This window comes from Rhinolophus sinicus, chromosome 7, assembly GCF_057876585.1.
Source record: "Rhinolophus sinicus isolate RSI-liver-muscle chromosome 7, RSI-T2T, whole genome shotgun sequence".
NCBI classification, from domain to species: Eukaryota; Metazoa; Chordata; class Mammalia; order Chiroptera; family Rhinolophidae; genus Rhinolophus; species Rhinolophus sinicus.
This window is the reverse complement of record NC_142507.1, coordinates 44,950,550-44,967,543: the sequence shown is the minus strand read 5'-3', so window position 1 is coordinate 44,967,543 and position 16,994 is coordinate 44,950,550. Positions and strand designations below refer to the sequence as shown.

Genomic DNA, 16,994 nt, shown 5'->3' with positions numbered 1-16,994 from the left:
GAGGGACCTGGTCACAAATCTGCTATTATAAAATCAAGACTATTAACGTTATTAATGTCACTATCCAAAGATTTTTAATTTGCATTAAAAAATATATATATATATATTTTTTCCCCCCAAATTTAATTAAAAAGGCATTCTAACCCAGTGTCAAAGACAAAAACCCGACAGCACCAGTAATGCAGTATTGCTTGGGCACAATAAACTTGTTATTTAAATTCTTAAGTGAAATTTTGTTACAGTATTTTTGCTTAATAAATGGACCATCAGTTGGGCTAACAAATATTTTGTTGTACCATGATTTTCACTAATTTAACTTCACCTGAATCAGAACTATTTGCCTTAGAATAAGCATTTATTACAGTTTTCTCTCCAGCATAAGTTCATATGTCTTTCCCCCCCAAATTACATTTATGAGAATTTCCAAGAAACAGGAAATTTAACGCTGAAGTGTTGTTCCGTGGGTTATGTGTGTTTATAGCACATTCTTCAGCATTTCAAAATGGCACGCCACATGTAGGTATAACACACCAAAGTCTGTACAAGGGAATGCTGGATCAACAGAGCCCTCCATCACCCAATCTCTTTTACTGAAAAAAAGAGAGTGCCCAGATACATTTACAGAGCACTCAAGGGTGCACATTTTGTAATAGCCACTGTGGGAAACAAAAGACATAATTCTTGTCCTTTAGAGAGTCACCTGGTGAAATCATTCTAACTTCTACAGGCCCTATAATCACGTGGTAGTGAAAAGCCTGACAAACTGTTAAGGTGTGCAGTTGTCAGAAGAAAAGTTATCCCACCTAACACAGACTATGCTCTTGTATTTAAAACACTTTCGAAGAAATAAGTACGTAAGTTACACACTGACAAACTCAACTATAATCAAAGACACCGCAGTGGAGCATCAAAGCAGACAGAATGCTTTGTCCAGGTTTGAATGTGTTAACACGAGTTTTATGCGCTATATAAAACCTTCTGGAGTTAAAAAAAAAAAAAAATCCGTTGGTTATTCTTGATTTGTTAACAAGAAATCGAAAGCTATTTTTCAAAAACTCTGGTTAAAAGGATGTAAGATCCAAGGGATGGCGTCACCGGGGGAGCCTTACGTGCTTACATACAATCAAGGGAGTGTCTACAGGGAAGAGTGGTGCTCAAATCCTGAATCACATGTCCTGAGGCTTACACGTTACTGCGAATTAGTTCAGCTACTAAATGTGAGAAAAGAGGTGGCGGGGTCGAGGGGCGGACAACACTGGGTACCTCTCCCAGTCGAGGAGTCGTGACAAGAAAATCACTTCCTGGGGAAGGAGGAGCAAAAGGGAAGTTAAGAGGCCACTCTGACCAGGAAGTGACTCGCCCTAAACTAGCCTCAATCACATATGGAAATGGGGGGATGGGATGAGCCCCAACAGCTAAAGGCGGTAAAATAATTGCTTCTTGATACGTCGCGACATCACCATCGCCCCCTCTCTTAATTATAGAGAAGAGTCCACTGTCACGATTCAATAAGGGGAAGTCTCTTCTCTTTCAGGAAAGCCACTGGGCTGTGCCTCAGGCCCCGGAGGGAAAGAAGAGAGTTGAGGAATGGGGAACTGGGGCCACCGTGAGCCAGAGGAAAGCCCCTCAGGAGGAAAGCGTCCCAACTGCAGAAAGCGTATGCTAGCACGGGCTAAGAAACTTCTTTCTCCTGGGGACGCTTCCAGGGCTCCCACTGCAACAGGATCGGGACCCCGGTCCCTGTCGCGGGAGGAGGTGAGAGAGGCGGACCCCTTACCTTCTCCTCATCCGACACCCGATCCTCGAAGTCGGCCATCTTGGGCAGCTCTGGCCCAGCCCGGCCCCGGCGCGAGGCAGGCCGGGAAGGAAGAAGAGTGATGGAACCACCGCGGGGGCCGTCGGAAGGACCCGCCCGGAAGCGCCGACCAGGAGGGCGCCATGTCTGTTACGGGCGGGCGGGGGTGAGGGGGGCAGGGCTCCGAGAGCCAGCGCCCCGGGAAGTCGATTTTGCCTTAAATGACTTTAAATCTATTATCTCGCTCACTGAGTCACATTCATCCCCCCATTCATCTGTGGGACGCGCGCCGGGAGAGTGTTTCGACTGTTCTTGGTGCCCGGGCTCCATCCGACAAAATAGCAGTTGCTACTCTTACAGGCTTTCCCAGTACCAGTGATTTCCATGGCAGCCGAGTCCAAAACGACTGAGTGCCGCTCGGCCCCTGCTCGGTTGGTAGCCTTTTCAACCCCAGGAAGGTGGGGGTGTGAAACGTGACCCCTCCTCGTATGCAAAAGCAAAACCACTTCATTCCGGGGGTCACATCTCAATCCAGTTCCTCCAAAACAGGTACCTCTATCCGCCCCTTCCCGCCCTTCGAAGGAATAGGTAGCCCCAGTTCTGGACGGTCCTCCACCTTCCAAACCTTCTCGGTCCCCGTTCCCTGGAACTCAGCCTTCACAGAGGCCAACTTCAGGTCCGCCACTATCCCAGGATTCCCGACTCCCGTTTCCTGCCCTTCTCCCCTCCCAGCTCCCGGCGCCCGAGGGAGCGGCAAGATGGCGGACGGTGACGGCTTAGGTGAAGCAGCGACTGCTGCGGCTTCTCCTCCGGCACCTGCCCCCGGCCTGAGCCCGCCGCTGGGCTGGCGGGAGCGGCTGCGGGCCGGGCTGGCGGGGACTGGGGCCTCGCTGTGGTTCGTGGCGGGGCTGGGCCTGCTTTACGCTCTGAGGGTCCCGCTGAGGCTGTGTGAGAATTTGGCAGCGGGTGAGAGGCCCAGACCTCCCCGGGGACGGGCTGGGGGCCAGGAAACGTGCCGGGGGCGAGGGCTAAAGGCCGGAGATGCTGTAGTCCCTGGAGGGCCTCGGAGAGTCAGTCTGGGGTGCGCGACCGAGTGGGTTCTTTTTCTCCTGGGCCGCGACTCCGCAGCTGACTGTCAACCTGAGCGGCAGCCACCGGCTCCTCCCTAGCGCTCCTGAGAGCCTCCCTCTCTCTTCTGTCCTCGTGTCCCCGAGGAAAAGCCACCTGACAAGCTGTAAGCTTCAGGTGGTAGGACAGACGAGAGCATTTTCAGACTTGGATGCAGAATGTATCTACACTCCCCCCTGCCCCCCCCACTGGTAGGAGCCCTTGAAAATCGTTCCTTTGAGTCTCCCGCCGCTCAGCTGAGCGCACCCACAACCAAGGCTACAAAGACCAGCGCTTCTGTATTCAGAGATCTGAAAGGAAGACCATGCCATGATCTTCGCCAGCCGTTCTCATGTTTTAAAATAGTTCTGTCAAGACATAGTTTTCGTGATGTTTCTGTCCGTTCTTTGTTTCGGGCTTTCTCTGCAGTGATACAATAGGAAAGTACAGGAGGTAAAGAGAAAAGAGCGCCCCGAACAGCGGTGGGTTCTTTCCGGAGCCCTGTCAACATTTGTGGGGAGCTTGCTGTGTAGTCTGGGCTGACGACACAAAGACGTGTGAGCAGTGATGATCCCCGTGGGTTCTGCAAATACCACCCTTTAGCTGTAGCCAGGACGAAGGGGAAGGGAGACAGGGCCTCTTACCACGTCATTACAATATTTCCCCTCAAGCTCTGAACAGCAACCTCAGAACAAGATGGAAATATTTCTCTTATGTGATGACTGTGGCTATCAATATCGTGGTTTATTTTTCTGTAGCAAGAAAAGGCAAATGTCCCCTGTACTATTTCATGAGATGACACGAAAGAGCTAATAGTCCAATATTTTGGAGTTTTTAGAACGTAGGCACTATGTGAATTCAGATATAACACACTAAAACAAGCTAAATAAACTGTCCTTAGACTGCTTGAAAGAGCTAATCTGGTGTCTCTGTAATAAGTTAATGAAGTGCATACTAGTGGTTTGTATGCTCAGTGAAATGTTATTCATTGTGTGTCGTTTGTTTTTCTACCTGTTAAATAGATACAGCATTTAGATAAGAGTAGTTGACTATTATAAAGTTTTCTTTCTTTCCAAAACCGAAGTATTTATGAGACAGTTATTTTAAATGAAGAATCTGGTCCATGCTTTCAGTGAGTCAGGGACAGGGAAAGAGCTCTAAGTTTGTTGCTATTCTCTTGGGCTATTTTCCCTCTCTAGCCCTGTACAAAATACTTACACTGTTTCCTTCCCTCGAATTTGAAACACTGTTTTGTATCTCACCAAAATAATTAGGGAGTGGTTTTAAATCTCCTTTGTAACAGGATGTTTGTTTAGCTTGGAGATTTGCAAAAGTTCTTATCTAAATTATGATTTATACGTTCTTAGTTTTATTCTCAAAGCAGGCTAACGTATGTCATTTTGATTTGCTTATTTAACAAATAGTGTAGAATTCTACCCTTACATGTGTGAAGGCATTTTTAAGATGTGATACAGTGGGACTTTAAAGTAGCTGTTTAAAAATTAAAACTTTCTCAAACTAATCTTATACTAGATATTAAGGCACTTATGTTCCTCCACTCTTAAAGACACCTGTGTATTTAACTTGAGTACTTTGAATTTACATTTTTAAACGTTGATTTTTTTTTTCTTTCCTTTTGGCAGTGACAATATTTTTAAATTCATTGACGCCCAAATTCTATGTGGCACTTACAGGGACATCTTCTTTGATATCAGGACTAATATTTGTAAGTAGTTTCCATTTCTTTCATGCTTTGGTATTTATCTAAAGATCAAATCTCTTTATATGGTTATAATAATTATAACTACTTCTAGATCGGCATTCTCAAAATGGGTTCAGCATTTGGAGAAACACTTCCTCTCCCTCCATTTTTAGAGATTGACGGTATTCATTTGTGTATAAAATACTGAAGGGGACTGGAGGGTTGCGGAACTACATGCCTACAGGGCCCAGCTGGGTAACAAAAAAGAGGGAAATGGGCAGAATGTAAGAATTGAATTCCTTATGTACTTTGAGGACTAAGTAATCTGGACCGTGCAAGCGCCTTCTAAAAGGGGCTAAAGCTGGTTGTTACCATGTAGATTTGCAGACCATTATTACCAGATCTTCCAATTTTTCAAATGATTTTAAGAGAACCTGGATACATAATTTTTATATAAAATCGCACTATACTTTAATGTTGGCAATATTGAGCAGACTAAAAATTTATGTGTCTTGAATGCAGCCCACAGGCTGGAGTGTTTAAGAGCAAGGATTTGGAGTCAGGCTAACCAGCACTTTAGTGGTGTGACTTGGAGCAAGTTAATTAACTTTTCTATGCCCCAAGTTCCTTATATGTAAAAGGGGGGTAATAATAGTATATACTTCGTAGGATTACTATGAGGGCTAAATGAGATAATGTGTGTAAAAGCTGGTAACAACCTGGTAGCTATCTCAGAGTGAACACCTTGTGAATTTTGGCTATTGTTTTTCTGAGAAGTCCCACAATAAAGAAACCTGTTTAACTTTATTTCAGCTTTTCCTTGTCTTATTTGACCAAGCTAGTATTTTAAAAAAAATTTTTTTTACATTTTATAATCTTGATTAACATCTCTAGGAACTAGTGTTTCCTAGTATAAACTTTGGAACAATACTGCTACAGATAAAAATTTTAGGAAGTATTATGGCATGCATGGCCAATGAATTTTTCTATACTTTTTTTCATCTCTAGGTGGTGCTCTCCAGCTATAATAGAATTAATGGCATTTGTATTGGAGTGTTTTGGTTTTGTCTTTTTTTATAGCAACTAACACTTGACTATTTTGTTAAAGTGAAATGCCAGACAAGAAAGGGATTTTTATCTTCACTTTAAAAGTAAAAATTAAAAAAAAATCATTGAGGAATTCAGGAAGAAAACTATGGGTTAATATAAGCCTCAATGTATATTGATTTATAAAGGCCGCTCCTAATTAAACATATTTTAGCATATTTAATCAATAGCATATAAAAGAAAATTAACTATCTTTGAACAGCTGATGAAGTAGAAATAGCATTGGTCTTAGTACTAGATGTGTTTTTGAGTCGACTCTTCCACTTACTAGCTGATAACTTTGGACAAGTCACCTGAACTCTCTGAGTCTTAATTTCCTCATTTATATGAGGGGAGAAAACTTACATATATATTATGCATATTCTCTTTTTAAAGCAAAGTTTTAAAATTAGGAAATTGAAGTAACATTTTAAAGGTTAAACTATGTCTCTACTCTTGTAATATTGATGAGTTTTCATTAGCAAAGGTTATTATGTTTATAATTTATTTTACCACCTGGACTTATCAAACTTGTACACACACACACACACACACACACACACAAATACACTTACGTATACATACGCACTGAAGTATGTTTGGGACATAGTGTTTAGAATGATTAGAAGCTCTGAGTAAGAATTCCAGCTCTACCAAGTACTGATGGTGTGAACCAGAGCTGGTTATTAAAACCTGGAATCTGTGTTATCGCTAAAATCAGTTATTGTGAGGATTCCATGGCATAATGCATGTCAAGAACTTGGCACAATACTTAAGAAATATTAGCAATTATTATCATTGCTCATTTGTGTTAAAAAGTTGACTCAAAAGTTGAAAAAGACTCTAACATTCTATTAAGAAAAAACCACCTACCCTTCATGTAATGGTGGACAGTTTGTCACTGTTGCCTTTGTGATTACTGGCTCTGACTGTGAGCCAATATAAATCTTGTCTTTTCTGCCACATTGTGTGATTTCTCTGGTTGTGTTAAAGAAGTTTCGTCCTGCTTCTTAGTAAAATGTAAAGTAGAAGCCAAACTAAGGCCATATTTGGTGGTGATTAACTGCCTGCTAACTCGGTAAAAGTGAGCAGAGAGAAGCCATTCTCAATTGAGCATAAAACTTTAGTGGCATGGTAGAAAAAATTCTGCACCTTGATTTTCTCGCACTGTTCTGTAAATGTGATAGCATTTAGTCAGTGAAGTAATTGGACCACAATGTAATGCAAAATGACTGTATTTTTGGCACTTTTATAACATATTTGTTCGGTTTACTGAAGTAAAAAATATTCCTAAAGGTTTGAAAACAGATGTGTGTGTGTGTGTATGTGTGTGTGTGTGTGTGTGTGTGTGAGAGAGAGAGAGAGAAGGCCTGTTTGTGGTATAGCAAAATAGTTTTTAAAAAAATTATAATCTTGTAGGTAGTTGTGAATGTGTTTGTTTATTCTTTAAATACAGTAATATATTTGTTCACTACATTAGGCAGGAGAATAGTCGGTCCATAAATAAGAGGAAGATATTAAAGTTATTTTATAGTCAAAACATAGAAAACTAGTTACTAATCATTTGAACAATTTTAAACTATAAAGCCCTTTTATCTTTTAGGCACTCTTAGGTGTTGGGGGTGGGGGGTACCATGGTAAGCAGATGAACACAGATTCTGTCCTAAGAGTTTGGCCCAGAAGATGGTTATGGCCATTGATTCATTCATTTGACAATTTTATATTGAGTACCTACTGGTTGCTACACACTGTTTCTAAGCACTGGGCTTACAACAGTGAACAAAACAGAAAAATAGCCTTGTCCTCAAGGATATATAGTGAGCTTACAGTATATCAGAGCAATATATAATAAAAGTAAATGAGTAAAACAAAAAGTATGTTCTTACTATTAGTGATAAGTGCTAAAGGAAAAAAGGAAGCAGAAAAACTCACACGAAGTATCAGAGGAGAAGGCTGACATTTTATTTTAGACAGGGAAGTAAGGGAAGGCCTCACTGAAATAGTGATTCCTTCAGTAAAGATCAGAAGGAAATGAGGAAGCTAGCTGTGCTGTTTGTGTTACTTCTGCCTGGAGGGGTAGTATGCTTGGGAGCTTGAAGAATAGCAAGGAAATCAGTGGTTTAACTAACTAGTACAAGTGAAAAGATGACTCTGAAAGAAAAACAGTGGGAGTGCATAACACAGCTTTGTGTTCCGTGGAATCAAGAAAAGTTCCCTGAGAACGTGTCATTTAAGCTGCCACCCAAAGGTGCCAGGCAAAGGGAGTTGAGAAGGTTGGAGTGTCCAAATATGAGACATTCTGCTAATTCAGCACAGAGAACTTCTTTTGATTCCTCTTTTTATAACAGTGACAAACCATGGAAACAGAAAAAAATGAATACTATCTTAATTTTTAAATGGTTCAATATGGGAATCAACCTGACTCTTAATGTGCATAAATAATACTGCCAAATACTGGAACACTATTTTATTGCTTGAAAAGCACTTCTAGGGGTGGCCGGTTAGCCCAGTTGGTTAGAGCGTGACACTGATAGCACCAAGGTTGCTGGTTCCATCCCCGCAGGGGCCACTGTGAGCTGCTCCCTCCTTAAAAAAAAAGGGGCACTTATAATTCCTGTGAACCATATTTAATAGATAGGACATTGAGGCTCTGAGATGTTAGAGGTTAAGTGACTTGCTCAAAGTACACAGTTAATGTATAGCTGAATTGGGAGTCAAATGTGGGCATTCTAACCCTACTCTCGGGCTTAATCCACCACCACCATGCAAGTTGTTTCGAACTTTTTTTTAAATTATGCTATAGATAGAATAAAAGGACAATGTAACATAACAGATTATCTATAAATACTTTATATTGTTTTTTAATGCTTTATTTACCGATGTGTTTCTTCTAGTTTTGCCTATGCTTGTCTAAATTTCATGACAAAGCCGTGAAAAAGGTATTTCACTTTTGCTGGGCATGTGTTATTGCAGAATTTTGTGTTTGGCTTATTTTTTGGAAGGAGATCTCATTTAAAATACTGAATTAAACATGAACATTTTGAGATAATGTTTTAATTTGAGCTCATATGTCTGCTGATCAATTCTATTTTAAGTACAGGATGTTATCTGTTTGTCGTAGATATTTGAGTGGTGGTACTTCCATAAACATGGCACATCTTTTATTGAACAAGTATCTGTCAGCCATTTGCGACCATTGATGGGAGGAACAGAAAGCAGCATTGCAGAGCCAGGTTTTCCTTCCAGCAGCAGAGAAAGTGAAACCAGCAAACAGAATCTGTCAGGTGACTACTTATCTAATGTGTTTTCAGAGCTGTAGTTAAGATTGTGTTTGGCTGTGGGAGATAGAAAACTCACCACAGAGAGAAGTTTGTTTGTCTTTCATGTAAATATAAGTAATCCATGGCTGATACGAAGAACAGTGATCATCAGGCACCCAGACTCTTTATTTTGTTAGTCTGCTATCCCCAAGTGCAGTTTTTCCTCGTGATCTAAGATAGTCACTCTGGCTTCGGTTATCATATTCACATTCCAATCAGCTGGAAGGAGAATAAGCCAGGAGAAAGACACCCTTTCCCCCCTCCCATACCACAGCAGCCAAGGACACTTCCCTAGAAGTGTTACATACTATTTCAGCTTACTTCCTACTGGTCAGACCTTTGTCAAATGGCCACAACTAGCTGTAAAGGAAGCTAGAAATTCTAATCATTTTCTCAGTGTGCATATGCCCAGCTAATGATCAGGAGATCTTATTAGATAAAGAGGAGAAAAGAGACAATTAGCCATCTCTGCCAAGAGAGCAAAGTTAGGAAAAATGCTTTTTATTCCCTATATATTTATAAAGACATCAAAATCTCAGATATTCATATATGGATATTTCATTTTCATACTTTAATTATAGACTTTTCCTCTATATCTATCTAGTAATACAAAGTAAATATTTTTAATGATATGCAATTAGGAAAGTAAAATTTTCAAAGCCAAATAGAAATGATATTTTTGGAATATTCATTTCATTTGGTATAGGTAATAATTATACAGTAATAATACAAATGAGTTAATTCCATAGATTGCCATATGTCTCATTTGTTCAATAAATGTAACCGCTAGAGTTATATAGAGTTTATACAGTTTAGTAGAAAATACTACCTGAGTGTAGTTGCTGGCACTTTTTTAGATGTGGTCAGAGAAAGTCTCTGAGAAAGTACCATTTAAGCTGAGCCCTGAAGCATGAGTGGGTGTTGCCCAGGGATAGTAGGGACGGGGTTGGCAGCCATTCAGAGTACAGGAAGAAATAATGGTCGTTTTCCTTCCTCTTCTCCTTTCTTTCCTTTCATAAAATAATTACAGAACTCCTAACAATAAGACATATTAAGATGAATATAACATAGATCTGTCCTCAAGAAGCTCAGAGTCTAATACGTAAATAATTATAACAATGAGGGATTACATAATTTTATTCTTTACTGTAAGATTGAACATACCGTTGAATAATAAGAGCGAAGATAACCTTAACAACATTCTAGCTTGGTAAAGAATACAGACGTATAAATAAGTGATGGCAAAAAATATAAAAGATACTTGTATAGAGTGTATAGAAGATACTGTGATAACAGAAAAGAAAGAGCAGTTAGTTATTCTTGGAAGGAGGGCCACAAACTTTTTCACAGAAGAAATACTTGAATTGACCTAAAAGTCAGTCAAAGTTCTTCTTAGGTTCAACTTTCTGTCCCTGGGTAACTGCATCTTAGTCTATATTCTCTTCCGTAGACATATATCCCGGGAGAACCAATTTTAAGTTTCTACCTGCAAGCAAGCTCTCTTTTAAGTTCTAGACCCATTTTTCTAACTCTTTGCTAAAAATCTCCACCTTTGATGGCCCTAAGCACCCTGAACTCACTCTTTCCAAAATGAAATTTCTTAATTATCTTCTTTCAGTAGGCCTCCCTCCTATTGAAATCTATTCATGGTACCCAATGAGTTGTTTCAGATTATATCTATTTTATTTCCCCTTCCCTCTCCAAACAATTGACCCCCATCATATTCTGATTCTGTTCAAAAATTATTTTGACTCCATCCTACTTTTTTTTTAATTTCAACATTCATTGCCCCATATCTAGGCCCTCAATGTCTCTTTCCTAGACTATTGCTATAGTATTCTAATTGGTTACTCTGCTTCTAATGCTTCTCCTTTTAGTGCATCCTTTCCCCTTAACTATGTAGAAAAGTGGTTCTCAAACTTTTTGGATTCAGGAATCCTTTACACTCTTCAAAACGATTGAGGACCTCAGAGAGCTTTTGTTTATATATATTGATTATATCCTCAATATTTATTACATTAGAAATTTTAAAAAATTTAAAAATATAAAAAAATTTATAATTTTAAAATTTAAAATTTAAAATAATAAAATAATAAACCCATTTCATGTTAACATATTTTTATGGCCTGAACTGTGTCCACCCCACAAATTCATATGTTGAAGCTCCAACCTCTCGTGTAACTATATTTGGAGATGGAACTTTTAGGAGGTAAGTAAGGTTGAATAAGGTCGTTAGGGTGGGGTCCTAATACGATATTATTGGTAGCCTTCTAAGAAGAGGAAGAAAGAGATCAATTTGTCTCTCTACCATGTGAGGAGATGTGTAAGGACACAGGGAGAAGGGAGCCATCTGCAAGTTAAAGGAGCTCTACCAGAACTCCAGAGCTCAGACTTCAACCCTCAGAACTGTGAGAAATAAATTCTGTTGTTTAAGCCACCCAGTCTGTGGTATTTTGTTATGGCAGCCTGACCTGACAATTATGAAAAATAATTTTAGTCAGAACACTGCTATTGTTTTACATTTGTTTAAATCTCTTCAATGTCTAGCTTAATAGAAGACAGCTTATTCTTGTATCTGCTTCTACATTGTCTAATGTGATATGCTGTTTTGGTTGAAACATATGAAGAAACTCTCATCTCATATAGACATATAGTTGGAAAAGGGAGGAGTATTATAATAACCTTTTCAGAAAATTGTGGATATTCTTTTTTGATACTATACCAAAACTTACGAAGAGGTACTTTCTTAAAGTTTAGTTGCAGCTAAACTTGAAGCTGTACCAATGAACTTTTTACTCTCTGTTGCATTAAAATCCATCAGTTTATCTTATATTTTGAATGGGTCTTTTACATATGCATGATTTTATAACATCATGCATTGGTCATTTAGGAAATACTTGTTTACTGAGTTATACATATCTTCCAAATGTTGACACATTTTGACGTACAGTTTTTAAAAATCACATTTGTTAATATTACCACCAATCTTACAGAAAGGCTAAGGATTGGGAAATTGCTCGGCTCGTGTTAGCAGATACACGTTTCTCAAAATTCTAATATTTACTCAAAAGCTCAAATTTTATCATTGACAGCAAATACAGTTTGAAGTTGACAGACCCACTTTGTTCATCTTTGAGAAAATGTCTGCCTGGTATCCATCTGAATACCCATAAGTTTTTCTCTTGGTGGCTCTTTCCAGTAAAAGTGGTGTTCTATGAAGGAAACAAAAAAGGCCAGTTCAGCCCCAAAAACAGTGATTTATACTGGAGACAATCATCATACTTGGGATTGTCCTGTTTTACTAAGGTGGGGATAATAAACCTGATGATGACTAGTATAATTCCGTGTCACTACCTGGACTCATGCGAGAGTAATAGCAGTTTTACCCACCACTGATTTTACACCGTCAGCTCAACTGTGCAGGGCTGGGACTAGGCTGAAGCAAATCAGGTGCCTGGGGCACACAACGTAAGGAAGCCTTCACTCTCAGGGCTGAGTTCAAGTCAATAGAGATAAATAGACAAATAATATCTTAGCATTTATTATGAAAAGAGTTGTTACTTTGCAGTTCCATGAATCATACTTTGAGAACTGCTGATATAAACAAAGATCCAATATTTATTGTTTTTCTGCTTATAAACCTTTGATGACTTCTAATTGACTCAGGATAATATCTAAACTCCTTTACGTGGTATATAAGCTCTTCATCAATTTTCCCCATTCTGTTATCTAGTCTCATTTACAGCTCTCCCTCTCACCCCTTGCCCTATACTCCAGTCTGTCTATGCTGTGTGGTTTTATGATACTTCCTCTGCTTAGAATATTTTTCATCTGGCAACCTTCTACTCATCTTTTACAGTGGTTCAATGTCAGTTCAAATGTTACCTCCATTCTAAAGCCTTCCCTGTTTTAATCACTTCCTGTTTTTCTCTTGGAACAAAACAGATCTCTACCAAACCACTTAATCACACAGTTAGGTGGTGGTTTACATGACTAACTCTCATGCTACATTTAATTCATTTAAACAAGTTAGTTCCAAATGCTGTGTTAGGCTCCAGGAATATGTACAAAAATGAACCAAGTTAAAAGCTCATGTTTAAAAGGGAGAAACTGAAAACCAAACCTGTGATCACATTATAATATAGTAAGTGCTATGACTGAATTATGAACCAAATGCTATGAAAATCCAAATAAGGCAATGACTAGATTTAATTGATGCTTCGTGAGAGTAGGGTGATCCGTGCCTTATTTATCTTCGTGCTATGGGTGGCTAGCACTGTACTTAACATACAACGACTATACAGTAAATGTTGGTGAAATTAAGATTTAAATGCATTTGATTAAACTGTCTCAATGACTCCCTTTTTCTCTTTGTTTTTTAGAATGCAAGGTATGGAGAAACCCTCTAAACCTTTTCAGAGGAGCAGAATATAGGAGGTATTACATTTGCTTTCAGTATAATTATGGCATTGGTTTCAGAGTAAAAGTATTATGGAAACATTTGTTTTTCTAAATATGTCATAGCTCTTCTGGTTGGAGATACATAATAAGGTAAAAAGATTAGCCCAAAATTTGGCTGGCAGCATCTTGACTGTATTTACTTTTATAATCATGAGAAACATTGCTTCAAATCATATGTTTGTGTTGTGATACATAAGTATACATTTGGCCCCTGGTTTATGTCAGAAAGCCTTTTCAAAGAATTCATGAGTTTAAGAAAAAACTTACAAATGTCAGTGTATTCCTGTGCATATGTGCTCAATTTCAAAATTTATTTGAGAATTCACTAGAAAATATCAATCTGAAGGTGAATATGAACTTCATTTGTGGAACAGTCCAGGCTATTGTACTTTTATATTGTATTTTGTATTACTGTTTCCTATCTGCACTACTGTGTCCATTTCTGTTCTGGTTTTTACTCTGAGAAAACATCTTTTGAAACTTATGACCAAAGATACTTTATTTTTATTTTGAGAAGGGCTGTGTTTTACCTAGAGTAGACTGGGCATGTTATTTTGCTCCATTGAACAAGAAACGTTATGTGTCTGCAATGTGTGGGCGCTGTGTAAAATGATGGGGATACAAAGTGATTAAACAATTATTCCTGTGCTTAAGGACTTGATGGTTAGGACAGTCAATCCCGGGAAGTGGAAGCTAGGCTTTTAGGAGAGATGCCATTAGCCTGTATTGAGGGATTCTGCAAGGAACAGGTCCTTGAACGTCTCACTGTGTTTTATTAAAGAGCTTTTAGGCTGGCTACTCCTTGTTATATTATACAGTATTTACTTCATGAAGATCTTAAAGAGAAATTTCTTATCTTAGTATCAGGATTACTTATGCTTGTTTTTGAATAATTAGTTTATCTTAATGTAAAAGTCTAAGTTGCATTGATAATTAGTGATAGCTATAATCAAAGCTTAAAGTCACAGTGTCGCCAACCCTTAGCCAATGTATGCAACTCTGGTATGCATGTCGTATATTAGCCTCATCCAGACTATTTTTTGGCCCAATTCTTGTTTTTACTTTAGTGCGTCTTTTTTAAGTTACTTCTAGTTGAGGTTTTTGATATTGTACATTATATTTTTTAACTGCTTTAAATCATTTTGGGAATAATGTGAATTATTAATAAATAATTTTTTTTAAATTTTAGAATGTGTAGCCAAACTGCTAAGTGAACAAGGATTTGCTTTTTCTTTTTTCTTTGTGATGATTTCTCACAAAATTGCTAAAACTTGAAATAGCAAGGCAACTCATACTATTAAGTAACTTAAAATCTTTAATCAAATATATAAATAACACTTATAATGAGCCTTTAAAGGGGTTTTATTCAGATTATGAAATATATATATATACATATTCATCATAGAAAATGAGGAAATAAAGAGATGTATGAAAAAGACAGTAAAAATCATCTATTCCTATCACTGATAACTGCTATTAGTATTGCTTTACAGTCTCTCTTCTATATGCATTTATAGAAACAAAACTTGAACATCAAAATGTGTATATAGTTTTATATTCTTCCTTTTTTCTAACACAAGGTGTGACTATCCAACAGTATTTCTTCAAAACATGAATTTCTTCAAAAACATGATTTTTAATGGTTGTACTATAGTCTATTACATACAGGTACCGTACCTTACCTACCGCTCCCCTCTCTGGGTTACAGATTACATTTCACTGTTAACCTTTACACTAGACGGATATCTTTATATATAAACATTTAGCCACATCTTTGATTATTTCCTTAGGGTTGATTTGTGACACTGGGATTACTGAATCAAGGGTGTGCACAGTTTTGGTTTTTTTTCCTTCCCTTTAATCTTTTCCTTTTTGGAAAATTTCAAAAATAAACAAAAGTGGAGAGGACGGTATAATGGAATTTCATATACCCATCCCCTAACTAGGTGTGAATGTTTCTAAGACTCTCGATAGATATTTATTCCCTAATTGATTTCTGGAAGCAGCTGTAAATGCCGGCTTACATTGGTGCCAGCAGTTTGTGTGAGTCCATAGCCCCCCTCACCCTTGATACCATGTATGTATGTGCTATTTTCGTGGACAAAAAGTAAAAATTGGTTATTTTAATTTTCTATTTGTTAATTATTGGTGAGATTGGACATTTAAAAATGTATTTATTGGCCAGTTTGCTAACTTGCTATTATTATTGTGGGTCTCAGAAGGACATGAAAGTTTAAATTTCTAATTTAGTAAAATCTGAAAAAAATTTATCTTTGCTTTTATGCTTTGAAAGCTCTTTACCGTCTTGACACCGGTGTTCTCTTCTAGTTTCTTTGTAGTTTTACTTTTAATACTTAATTCTAACTCACCGAGAATTTATTGAAGTATGTTTAGTAAGGTACATATCTAAGCCTAATTGTTTTAGTCCTTGAAATCCACTGTTTGTTGAATATTCTAGCCTTTTCCCTTTTAGTTTGTGATGTTTTACTATCATACTTCAAGTAGTTTGTGTAGGTTATGTCTTTGGTCTTACTGATTATAATAAGCTTTTAAAACAACCTGAAATAGAATTTGTTGCAGTATGTTTTGAATTTTATATAATGTCTGTTATAGCAGAGATGCTTTCTCATGTTCAATTTACATGTTTTCTTGTGTTTTGGTAAAGATACACGTGGGTGACTGGTAAAGAGCCACTTACATACTATGACATGAATTTGTCAGCTCAGGACCATCAGACCTTTTTCACCTGTGACACGGACTTTTTACGTCCTTCAGACATAGGTATGTGTCATATCTGTTCATGGGGTAAACAGTGATCATAGAAATTATTTTAAAAGTTCTTTAGAATTATTTATTTTAATATACAGTTTATTTGGCTTGGAGTTGATAAGAAATCCAGATTAAATTGAAAATAATTATGATAGTAAACTAGGCTGTTATACTACCTTTCCTTCTTACAAAGAATTTGAAGTATTTTATTAAAATATTAAATTGCTTCTTTTATTACTTAAAAATCTTTCAGCTCAGAAATAATACAGCAACTGCTTATGCAGAGAACAGTGTACCTAGTTTGGTCTGGGAAATTAACACCTGCAATTATACATAAAAGAGTAGGACAAAGTGTAAACATTGGAGCATGGTATGTAGAGAAAAATGGGATATATTTTATTCCAGTCATAAGTTAGAGATGCATGTAAAGTGGTGGAAGATCATAGTAATGTTTGTTTAATTCTGAGTTCTTCTCTATAGAAAGAGCATTGAAACTCTTAAATGTATGGCTTAAACACAGACATCTTTATCACAATTGATCTTCTACTTTGCCCTCTCCCTCCTTATCTGTCCTTCTGTTTTCATCCTTCTTACTTTTTATCCTTTAAGATCCAAATTAAAAGTAACATTCTCTAGGAAGTATTCTCTGGGATCTCCTGTCAGAGTTAAACACCTTCTTCTCTGCAGTTCTACAGTACTTAGACCAAACCTCAGTGAAACAATTTTAGTTAATTTATTCAACCACAAACATTTA

At 37.8% G+C, this 16,994-nt stretch overlaps 2 protein-coding genes across 5 annotated transcripts in view; one reads left to right on the top strand and one right to left on the bottom strand.

The window, feature by feature from the left end:
- CAPZA1 (capping actin protein of muscle Z-line subunit alpha 1) overlaps positions 1–2,419 on the bottom strand; it is a 35,236-nt gene extending 32,817 nt beyond the window's left edge. The window contains exon 1 of the mRNA XM_019730428.3: positions 1,778–2,419. Coding sequence (XP_019585987.1) covers positions 1,778–1,816 — 39 coding nt within the window. The 5' untranslated portion in view covers positions 1,817–2,419. The remainder of the gene's footprint in view (positions 1–1,777) is intronic.
- Positions 2,420–2,530: 111 nt separating this feature from the next.
- Positions 2,531–16,994, top strand: part of ST7L (suppression of tumorigenicity 7 like) — a 122,550-nt gene continuing 108,086 nt past the window's right edge. For all 4 annotated transcript variants that reach the window (XM_019730417.3, XM_019730418.3, XM_019730415.3 and 1 more), the window contains exons 1-5: positions 2,531–2,761; positions 4,546–4,628; positions 8,812–8,974; positions 13,393–13,447; positions 16,137–16,252. In XM_019730417.3, the coding sequence (XP_019585976.2) occupies positions 2,554–2,761; positions 4,546–4,628; positions 8,812–8,974; positions 13,393–13,447; positions 16,137–16,252 (625 nt within the window). In that variant the 5' untranslated portion in view covers positions 2,531–2,553. The remainder of the gene's footprint in view (positions 2,762–4,545; positions 4,629–8,811; positions 8,975–13,392; positions 13,448–16,136; positions 16,253–16,994) is intronic.